A 12,015-nucleotide genomic window follows, 5' to 3' on the forward strand; every position below is an offset into this window, starting at 1 on the left:
TATTGGAATCCCCTCAGTTTTGGTGTCGGGGGCCATCTCCATGTTTGAACCCCAATAATAAGCATGTTCTCTATTTGGATATTGGGGTTTGGTGATGTTGTTGTTGAATTGAGAAAAGGCAGTAGGAGTTAGCTGTATTTCCATTAGCTTAGATTACATATACCTCCTAATAGAGCCTTGTTCATGGCAGGAATCTGTATTTGCAGGGTCCTCTTCTGAAATTTGAGGAAACCAATGTCCTTAGCTCAGTCTGTTCCATTCAGACAGAAAAAAAAAATTGTGATAAACAGAGGATTGAGTTTTAAGCTCATTTTGTTGTTTCTCCCTCTCCCCACACCTTTTTTTGGCCTGGTTCAAATACTTGATCCTTATGGACTAAAACAGAGACTGAACTTTCCCATAAAATCAAAGCCTCTAAAAATGAGAATAATCACAAAGCTTCCATACTCACAAGCAATGAATACAAGATCACATGAGACTAAATTGGAAAACAAATGTTCCCAAGATTATTCATTAGATGAGGCCACATTCCAACACATCAGGAGAAAGAAAAAAACTGATCAATGCAAACTGGCTTAATCGGTTAAGAAAATATCTTTATTTTACCTACAATTCTTCAAAGAACATTAATGTTCATTTTACCTACAATTATTCAAAGAACATCAATTGTATAATTTTGTTTAAACCATATATACAACATGTGACTCTATTTCTCCTGTTCTAACTGGAAAACCAAAAGATTATGATCCCACTCTTCCATATTTGTTTCCCATATCATTCCCTGATAATGAACCTTTCACACTATGCAAAGTTGGTAAATGATTACCAAACAAGTGATCCGCCCTGACCTGTTTAGTGGAAATTCTGTGCTATTTGTTTCTTATCCACCTTTGTCCACCCATGACAGTCAGGTCACAGCTCCTCACTCCAGTGGGCACCTCTCTTCTCAGCCACAAGTTGAATAAATTGGGAGTGGCTGGCATAAAGCTTGAGCTTATCATTAATGTCTACCCATTTCACTTCCTTGGCATCAGCACCAGCTTTTAGGGGAACATTGTCCATTATTTCACCTGTTTCATCATGGTAGTTCACAGCCTCTGTCTCCATCCACGCATTATCTGTGTTCTGAGGATAATCCACATAGCCTTTATAGACCACAAAATGCTCCTGGCTGAATAGTCTGTGCAAGCCTTTCTCCAGCTCCTGCCTTTCTACTCGAGATTTCTGTAAGGAGTTCATGGCTTCCTCGCCAAATTCTCTCTTCAGCGTCGTGCTAATCTTCTCCCCTGGATCCACCATCCCTCCTGGGAATGCCCATTCACCACAATCCTTCCTTTTGATGGCTACAAATTGCAGCATGTTTTTCCCAGAAATAGGATGATTAACTGTGTTGCCCTTGGAGTCCCTTTTCCACCTGGTTAAGATGGGATCGGCGGCATGATTGGGGCCCCAACGACCCAAAAGCCCTCTGCCAGCCAGCCCTGTCCGACCGGCAGGATTTCTGGGTCTACCATGTTCAACTTCATATAAGCCGTTCTGGCTCCTTCTGTCCACATGCCCATCCTTTTCATTGAAGTTGGGAGAGAAGTTCCTTTCACCCACCGGGGGGGTCTGTCCATGCAGGCAGAGCCAAAACAGCGCCAGCAGTGTATTCCACAGGGCTGTACTCTGGCCACTCAACCAACCAGCTGACTTTCTCATGGGGACCTTGCTTCGCTCCACATTGGAGCCAGGGTATGGAGATGTCCTGGACTTTTTGTGCAGGTTCTCCTCACTCAAGTTCCAACCCAACATGACGAAGTTTAGAGGAAACTCACAAGAGGAAAATGGGCTCCCGTTGGCCAGGATGCTGGGGCAGCTGCTGGGTCTGACTGCCCCAGAGGCCAAGGTCCCAGAGAGAGATACAGTCGCTAAAGTCTTTGCTAGGTGGCGTCCAACCATCCGCGACCCAGCAACCCACATGAATTTTGGCCACTCTCCACCTGACCAGGACGCAGCCTCTCCCTGCAGATCTGAAAGGCCCCTGGGGCATGTGGTCACGTTTATCCCATAAAAGTCCTCTGATGGACCGGGTTTCCTAAAAACCACCTGGTGCTTCCAACCGCCAATGCTTGGGACAGCACGTGGGACGTAACTGCGGAACCGTTGGGGGTGTCCCCAGCTCTGTGCCCCCACCCAGTGGCTATCATGGCGCTTTTAGTTTAAATTGAGAAATCTGCACATCTGAAAGGGTTCCCAAGTGGGAAATTCCTGGGTTGAGAGCCTCACCCTAACAATAGGAATAAGAATAAAATTAGCAAACAAAAAAAATTTTTTTTTTAAGTAACAAAAGTGCTTTCTTGCTTTCCAAGGCATTAGCCATTTGCTGGTAAATTTAGTTAATAGGTTTTAAGACTGTTGTGTGTTTGGGCAAGGGCAGAATGGATATAGGGGTGGGGTGGACAAAATCATCTATTTGGGGCACTCAAAAGCCCAGTGAAAACCATCTTCAAGGAGAGGAAGAACTCAATAGGTACACTGAGCATGCATGGTCTTGATGAAAAAATTGTGTATATTATGGAAATAGTTTCAAAACTTTCACTTCCTAAATGGTTTGGGCAAGTTGCTTAATCACTGTTTTAAGTGAGTATTGGCTACAGCATGGCAGGTCCTGTGCTAGCACCCAAGGCTGGACTGAGACACATTTGTTCTTTAAGGATTCTGGGTCAGGAGGTAGCACTACATTTATTTAAAAATAAAATCAACCCTGGAAAGGCAATGTCTATGTCTGATAATAGCTAAGAGTAAAGCACAAATTTTAAACCCATTCCCAATCCTCTTCATAAAATGAGACCTACTTGGACAACGTTACTAAAAACTCTCTTCAGTCTTCTTGTGTGCACAATGGGAATATTAATAATACCTACTTTATAAGATTGTGATGAAATATAGTATGTTATATGTAAAGCTGTTGGCATGATGTATGGTCCACAAGATACACTCAATAAATGCTAGTTTTCATTGCTAATAGTTAATTAACTTTTTTTTTTAACTCTGCACTTTGAAAACTATGAGATTAGAACAGAACAGCCAAAATGATTATGGGAATTGAGCAGCTCACATATGAGGTCAGACTTAAACAATCTATGATTTCTGTCTGCAGAAATTCAGGATGAGAAATAACAGCACCTAAGTCCTGAAATAATAAATAAAAGGAAGAGACACATTACATAGAAGGAAACAAACCCTGGGGAAGAGACACATTACATAGAAGGAAACAAACCCTGGGGAAAGGCATATTATTGTTTAAAAATATTTTAGAACAAATGGGATAACTACTATGTGTTTATTTGAAACTCATAGAATATTTAACATTTCCCAAAGTTTGTTCCATGTTATACTAGAGTTTCAGTCAATAAGTGATTTTAGGATCAAATATGTTTCAAGAGTTCTATATATTTTATGACCCTCCATCCTCCCCAAAAGTGTTAGTCAGCTTTTTGTTGCTGTGACCACTATACCTGATAAGAATAACCTAGAGAAGGAAAAATTTATTTGGGGCTAAAATTTTTAAATGTTCAGTCTGTGGTCAACCAACTCTATTACTCTGGGCCCAAGGTGAGGCAGAACATCATGGTGGAAGCGTGTGGCAGAGGAAAACTGCTCAGCTCGTGGCAGCCAGGAAGCAGAGACAGGCAATACGGACAAAAGGTTCTCAGTGACCTATTTCCTCTCCTCATGCTCCACCTTCCTACAGTTTTCACCCGGTTAATCCATTCAATCAAATTATTATTCCACCAAATGGGCCAATCCACTGATTAGGTGACTGTTCTCATAATCTGATCATTTTACCTCTGAACATTCCTGAATTGTCTACCATGAACATTTGGAGGGGACAACTCACATCTGAACCATAACATCGCCCTTAGAAATTCAGGATTTACATTAGTGTTTTAAATACCTGAGAATTCCTTAAGAACAAAACAAACCAACTCTAAACTGTTTAATTTTGTTTCATCCAGTATTCTCCCAAACTATCTGACCAGAAAATGCTTCTTTTGTGTAGTAACTGGTAAAACTTTAGGAACATACTTTCTCAAATTTAGAAAGGCATCAAAGTATGTGCTTATGCTTGGGGATAGATTTACAACTGTTTGAAGTCACCACCATCTACTACAGAAGGCAGATACTGAATATGCAGCTAACACTCTCGTTTAAAAAACAAAAAACAAAAAACAAAAAAACCCTAAACTAGGTAGATGAGACAGGTATCCAGAAGGCTTGAAATCCAGAAATAGCAGGCACTATGGAGAATAAAATGGTAGGAAAGGACTGAAAGCAGAGAAATATGGAACTGGTTCATCACTAACCATTCATCACTAACCATTCATCACTAACCATTCATCACTAACCATCAATATTGTTGAGAATTTACTGTGCACCAGTGCTGTACAAAATACCACAGGGGAAGAAAGGTGATCCACTAAAGATACTGTCCCAGCTCTGTACCTCTTGTCTTATTATGCCTGAGTTTTTTCAGTCATGGAAATACTATTCTCTGTGCCTCCTGGAAATGTATTTAAAAACCCACTAATATAAAGATGATCATCTGGGGATGATCCTTGTGAATTCCTCATTTGTCATTTCCAGATATCTAAATTCAACTCATAAGAAACAAATGAAGCAGAAGTCTTGGAGCTGGTTCTAGCTTCCTCTCGCCATGGTCTGCGTAGATTTGCTTTTGATACTTGGTTTCTCTGGGTCTTGGTTCCTCTCTGTAAAAGGAATCTGTTGGCCTCTGTTATCTACAAAAGTCCTTCCGGCTTTAACATTTTACAATTCTAGCATCTATAAAATCTCATTATTAGAAGGCCAAGGTCAACTTTTGCTATGAATCAGAAATACCAGATGTTCAAACATAAACAGATGCTCAGGGGGAAACACACACACACTTGAGGGTAGCAAGAGAGCAGAGAAGGCGTGGTGGTGTATCACATAAGTTGCAGAAATATAATGGGCCAAAGAAGAATTCATGGAAAACCTGGAAAGTGAGTTCCAAACCAGCAATGGAGCATTATGTTGTTGTTGTTTTTTTTTTTTTTTTTTTTTTTTGAGTATCATGAAAGGGCTTAAGACAGTTAAATCAGACCATTTTATGATCATGGTACAAAATATGTCCTAAAGGAAAGAAATGAAATACTATAGTAGAAACCAAAGAATTATTATTTGCAGGGAACCACTGGGGAGATTCCCTTTTCTAAATTGTCTTCTGAGGCAGAAATGTCTGAGATAGAAGAATAAACAGAGCTAAACAAAAAATTTTTTGGTCCTCTCCATGAGAAAGCCCTAGAGGATCTGTAAAAGATAATCAGAGAACAAATTTTTGGTGTCACTATGAGCTATGCCTTGATAAGAGATTTCCTTTATGATTTCCATTTTATTGATAATATTAAGGAAGGCAGAGTGGTATGAGGAGGACCAGGGTGATTTCAGGGCTCAGGCAATACAAAACCCCTCCTGCCTCTCTTTGGGAAGCAGAAACAAGCAATATCTAGCACATTTGATTATGAAGAATTATCCATCTCTTCCTAAAGTAGTGCTAAGACTCAATTTCAGAAAGAAATCTGAAATGAAAGCAGAGGAAAGGTTTTTTTTCCTCAATTGAATGAAGTAACAATCATAATATATAACAACAATAAAATAACTGTCATTTATGAAGTTCTGGATATCAAACCGTGGTGAGCAGTTTTGTCCAGTTTTGAATCCTTGTTCAGCCACTTACCTGGTTAACCTTGGGAAAGTTTCTTAATTCCTCTGGGCCTGAGTTTTCTCATCTAAGAATAATAATGGTATCTATGTTATAGAGTTAATATGAGGGAATTCATTTAAAGAGCTCAAAATAATGGTCATGGTAGGGCTTCAACAAATACTATCAGCTGTCTATCACAACTGTTATTATTAAGTGCTTTACATTTATTATCTCATTTAATCCTCAAATAACTATGGGTTAGGACCATGTACTAATAATATCACAAGTTAACATACCTAAAACATTGTGGTTCGTGGAAGTTAGATGTACCCAAGATCACATAGTTAGTATATTTTTCAGAATTGGAATGACTTGACAATAATAAACTCATATTTTATTGATGGTCTAAATGTATGTTGAATTTGTTTGTATATGGCAAGATGGCATATATGTTGTTATAACTAAAAATTTGAGTTATATCAAGTTGGTTCTGGATGGCTCAGGAGGCTGAGACAATTTAGGAAAGGAAATCTGCCCAGTGGTTCCCTGCAAATAATTTTTTGGTTTCTACTATAGTATATCATTTCTTTACCTTAGGGCATATCTTGCACCATGATCATCAGCTGGTCTGATTTAACTGTCTTAAGCCCTTTGATGATGCTAAAAATAAAACATAATGCTCTATTGCTGGTTTGGAACTCACTTTCCAGATGTTCCATGAATTCAGTGACGTCAAGGTGCTAAGCAACTCAGTGAGACCCTGTCTCTAATTAAAATGCAAAATAGGGGTGGGGATGTGCTCAGTGATCTAGTGCCCCTACGATCAATATCCAGTAAAAAAAGAAAAGATGGTTGGGTCTTCCTCTTACTCTAAGAAGAAGAGGTTGGAGACAGTGGAACCCTTAGCAACCTATTCTAGCAACAGAGTTGTCAAGTGAAAATGCCCTCAATTATGGGCCAGTTCAGACTAAAAAGATAAGAGAGAGACAAACCAAAGTAGAAATGGAGGCCTAAAGATATGGAAGAGTCAAGGATCACTCATTTTAGTCCAAAAGGGTCCAATGGACTGATGGCAGAAATAGGGACATCTGGCAATGATGGGTTCACCACTAGGCACATTTTAAAGACATGTAGATGGAGCATGGGATGGGTGCTTTGGGAACTCAAGGATCTGCCACTAACATTTCTGTGCCTCAGTTTCTTCTTTTACAAAATGAAGAGCTGATCTAAAATTAACCCTTTAGATTCCTTTCAACTTCCTAGAAAAAGCATATGAAGGAAGTAGTGAATGCACAAGGTAAATTTCAGGGATTGAAGAGGCATTGAGTGGGCTGAGAATGTAGTTCAGTGATAGCCCTGAGCTCAATTCCCCAGTATTGGGAGGGGGGACATGGAGTAATCAAAGTATTGGATTAAAATCCTATCTTTGATGTAAAAGAGAAAAATGAGGAAGTTATTGACTTTTTTAAAAACTAAAGAAAATAATACATTTTAAGAAATTACCTAGGATATTAATTCAGCCATATGTAGAACCAATGCTGTCTATAAATTAAGAAATCTAAAGTAAAATGTGTAACACTGAAAGTCAAATAGTCTTTATTTGTAGAAGATAAGCTTCAGTTTGTGTAGTGTGACACGAAGGTGTTGGAAAAGTCCAGCTGCTCAAAAAAATGTCTTCCTGGCCTTCTTAAAATACTGCTTAGATTTACACCATTAAAATAAACCTCTTCAAATGCACTTTATGTTGTAAAATGCACATTTATTTCACATTCAGCTGTTGTCATGTTTTCCAGTGAATTAGTGTAGCAAGATGACAACTTGCTACAGAGACCAAGATCTGGAAGGGCAGGAGAAAGGGATTCCTTTGGTATGTGTGGTATTACTCAAATCAGTTCAACATGTATGGCCACCTGTCTCATTCCAGATATGGAGCACAGTTCTAAAGGCAAAAGGTCAAGTGTGGTTCATTGCCTCAAGATGCTTACAGTCCAGAGAAAGTGGGCTGCATAAAGATCATGTGACAGAGAGAGTTTTGAAAAGTGGGCCCAGCAACTAACAAAGGAAAGGCGGAGGGAAAAAGAAGATTGTTCTCATCCGTTGCTATGAGATCTTGGGTACATCTAACTTCCACAAACCACAATGTTCTAGGTATGTTAGCTTGTGATATTATTAGTACATTGTCCTAACCCATAGTAATTTGGATGAGAACAATTATTTTGTTAAGCAATTAGAAACCCTAAATTTAAGGAAAACCTTTTTCTTGGTCCCTATAAGAACCTATTAAAATTTAGGCAGGTAGGTTTGATACTCTGTGGGCAGATCATCCAAATCCCTTTAATACAATAAGTTTTGGGTCCTTTGAAATTTAAATTAGTAAGATTTTGTATCAGATCTTATAAACTATATGGTTGACCATGAAATACAAGTCCATGGCTAATTTTCATGCTCCTCAGCTCTCTGGAACTTTACTGTATGGCAGGATTGCTAAGACTGATGGGGGAACCAGGGCTGGCAAGAGTAAGAAGAAAGAAATATAAAGGAATTGGAACTACAAAGATAAAGGAGAACCTCTTTCAACAGTAAACCACAGGGGCACCCTATTTTCACAAATGGCATTAAACAAGCACCATAAGATATAACATCATGCAATGCAGAAAATATTGGGCTTAAAAATTGGGGGAACCACAGGAAATCATAATAACATTTGCTTGTCCTTATTGAGTACTGACTATATACCAAGCATTGTGCTTCATGTTAATAGATAATAGAATGAATGTTCATGAACCCCCAAGTTTTATCAGTTGAGATCTTGATGATTTTAGGAAGTGGGGCCTTTTAGAGGGGATTATATCATGAGGGTTGGATCCTCATGAATGGGATTATTGCCCTTATAAAGAGATCCCAGAGAGCTCTCAGTGTCTTTCCATTGTGAGGATTCAAGAAGTTGGCAGTATGCACTCTGGAAAAGAAAGAGTGCTCTTAACAGAACTTTGACCATGCTGGCACTCTGACAACAGACTTCCAGCTTCCAGAACTGTAGAAGTAAATGTATGTTGCTTAAGCCACTCAGTCTATGATAGTCTGTTATAGCAATTCAAATTGATTAAAGCAATATTTTCACATGTAACAGAATTCCTAGGACAACCCACTGAGGCAGAGATTACACCATTTCATCTACTATATAGATGAGAAAACTTAATCAGAGATAAGTTCAAGATCCTATAACCTACCATTTTTCAAAGTAGAAATTTGAAAAGGGGTAGTCAAACTCTAATATCAAATTTTAATCACCTGGATTTCCAAGTACCCAAGTCTTTTAGGGCTCAGATTCTTCACTTAAAACAGACACTGAAACACAGTAGTACATCTTGTCATTCCAGGGATGGTGAGGCAGGAGGATTGTAAGTTCAAGACCAGCCTCAACAACTGGACAAGACCCTATCTCAAAATAAAAAGGGCTTGGGATGTAGCTTTTTGGTAAAGTATCCCTCAGTTCAATCCCAAGTACTGAAAAAAAGGAAGAAAATAAATAAATAGATAAACACTTCAAGCTATCAGTGTAGCTCAGTGGTAGAGTGCAAATTTCACATAGGAAAGGTCCTAGATTGGACCCCCAAAATAAGTAAGAAAAGAAATAAAGAGTACTATCACATATAATATAAAAGTAAATGGACATGTTAGGCTAGACAATGTTGAGATTTCCTTATGACTTAAACATGGTTCTAATTATATGAATTATATCTGTATTTACTGTATTTATAGTTAATCTGTATTTCTGAGTAGGCTATCTCAAAGAACTGAGATTAAAGACAAATTTCCAAAAGACGATCTAGTTATCCTAGCCTTCCTTTGGATTTCAGTCAAGTTGGACCATATTCTTTTCTGTCCCACCAAGAATGCCCTTCCTTAATAGATATCTTTTCAAATTCTATCCTTTCCTCAAAAGTTAGCTGAAATGCTACCTCTTCCCAGTAGCCATTCTCGATCTTTGGAGATTTTGAGTGGGAATGGGTTAGACTGTCATGGGTTGAGATTTGGGGGGAAGTATCTGTACTAGTAAAGGGAAAAGATATAGGCTAAGAAGAAAGGGTATAAGGAAACACAAATATGAACCATAACAGAACTGTCAGCAATGTTGTGGGTGACCTGCACAAAGCCTTCTCTGTGACAGACAATAGAAAAGCCACAAATTGTCTTCAGCCAATGCCCAGCTAATAGGTAGGAGATGAAGATTAAATGTGAGATAATGTGTGTAAAATATATAACGTAGTATCTAGAAGAGCAATGACATGGTAGTTCCCAACTGCATTACCTATTAAGAAACCCAGGCATCTCTTTCATGCTGAAGAAGGCTGAATCCTGCCTAGGGAGGGATATGACAAGCAGAGGTGAGAAGAGACTCAGTGGGGGAAAGAGATGTCAGGAGGAAATAGATGGGAACACAAAGAAGAAAATGAGAGCCATAGATAGAGAAGAGGAACGTCAGGAAGAGCATGGTAGAGAAGGATAGGAGGAGAGCAAAAGGAACGTCAGGAAGTCATGGTAGAGAAGGATAGGAGGAGAATGGAAGCCAAAAGTCAAAGAGAAAGGAATGAAAGGAACGTGGGAAGAAAACCTTTGGTTGTACTGCAGATTCTGACCTGGAGGAGAAATCCCAGAGGCAACAAGGTGCTGCACCCAAGCTCAGGGCAACAGTCACTTGTTATTGTGCTCTCTGATCCATTCTCCTTTTCCTTCTCTGGCTTATACTGTGGGAATACCAACACCACGCTCTGTCATATAGTCCGCTGGCTTGTCCTGCTTTCTATCACTGGGCGGCTCTGAAGGGTGGGAGAAAAGGGGTAGCCAAGGAATTTCTCCCCAGCACCCTGCTCCAGAAGGGGTCTCCAGCAATTGCTGCACTTCCTTCATGGCTTTGGTTCACAATGCCTTTCTTGTTCTGGCAACCTTCTCTTTCAGTCCCTCAAGCCCTAGGGGAAGAGATGCTTCCAGCAGTTGTTAATCTCAACACTGCCTCATCCTCTCCTGGTTGCACTCCAGTTCTTTCAATACTTTTGTAACTAATTGGCCACATTGAATTATCACTATTGAATTATCTGGGAAAGAAAACTTTGCTTTCATTTGGATTCACCTCAAGTTCAAAGACATTTTCCCAATGGGACCATAAAGCAGCACATATATAGAGAGAAAGGAATCCAGCCATCCCAAGAGTCCAATAGGGTTTGGGTCCATCCAGAGGACAGATTAGAAGCAGTGTTTGATCAGACAGGGACAAATCTACACCAGCTATCGGTACTGGGGTCTCCCCGCCCAAGTAAATATCTGTAAAATGACAGCATTCATGTCTGTTCCTGACTATTCCTCCATGGTGTACTTTATTCACTTTGATCACTGTGAGCTTTGGCTTAAGGAACGGCTCTGTAAAATTCAGTTTTATTCCTCCAAGGGTCAAGTGCCCACTATGAGTATAGGGGTACATAGTGGTGGGAAGTAAATACAGAGACACAGGGAAAACGGAGGGTGTGTTCAGTTTTTGGAAGCATTTGATTTTGGCAAGGTGAAGTTTGTGATACAGACTTCGATTTTTCCAGTCCCAGCAGCGCTGCAGACATTGAAAGACTACAGGGTATTATTCTCACAGCTTTCATTTCTCCCATCACCAACACCCTGTTGAAACCAGGCTCCTCTTAAGGAATCCACAGACTAGTGGGGCTATAGCCTAGGCACAAGACTGACTCCCAAGTCAGAATAATGCCAACCACAATCAGAAGAATCTAGGAGGATTTTTGACAGGTGGAGGAAAACGGAGTTTTCAGGCAGAGAACAGAGCAGCCTCCAAATAAGAGAGTGTAAAGAGATAGGCATCTGAGGTTCTGTCTGTAGACAGGGGCTTTAGGGTGATGGTTGGGTAGTGTAGAGGAGATCTAAACATGGAGACCCACTTGTGGAGGACTCGGAGTTTAATGCATTGAAGCTTGAGGCCATGACGGGGTGTCATCAGAGGATCTTGAGCATCAGAGTGGCAAGGTCACTTCTGGGAGGGCAACGTTGAATGCAGTGCAAAGGACAGATTAGAAGTAGAGAAGCCTGAGGCAGGGGAAGGTACTTCTAGTACCCGGAGGGCAGGTTAAACAGGAAGCCTCGATGTGATCCTCGCCAAAGGAGCATATTCACATTAGGGAAGCTTTTCTATCTATTCAAGGGCAAGCTTCCTCCGTCTGTTTGTGTGGGATGAGGTTGTGTGGTGTGTGTGTGGTGGGGGGGGGGCACTTCTGCGTGCTGGATGA

General features: G+C 40.1%; 1 protein-coding gene across 1 annotated transcript; it reads right to left on the reverse strand.

The window, feature by feature from the left end:
- Positions 1-575: 575 nt before the first annotated feature.
- On the reverse strand, positions 576-3,242 carry LOC107154426 (ADP-ribose pyrophosphatase, mitochondrial-like). Its single transcript, XM_048801741.1, is given in 3 exon segments — positions 576-1,608; positions 1,610-1,701; positions 1,704-3,242. Coding segments are annotated over 3 exon segments (1,047 nt in total). The 5' UTR covers positions 1,963-3,242; the 3' UTR covers positions 576-912.
- Between the last annotated feature and the right edge of the window lie 8,773 nt (positions 3,243-12,015).

The sequence above is a fragment of the Marmota marmota genome, unplaced genomic scaffold (assembly GCF_001458135.2).
Source record: "Marmota marmota marmota unplaced genomic scaffold, marMar, whole genome shotgun sequence".
Taxonomy (NCBI): Eukaryota; Metazoa; Chordata; class Mammalia; order Rodentia; family Sciuridae; genus Marmota; species Marmota marmota.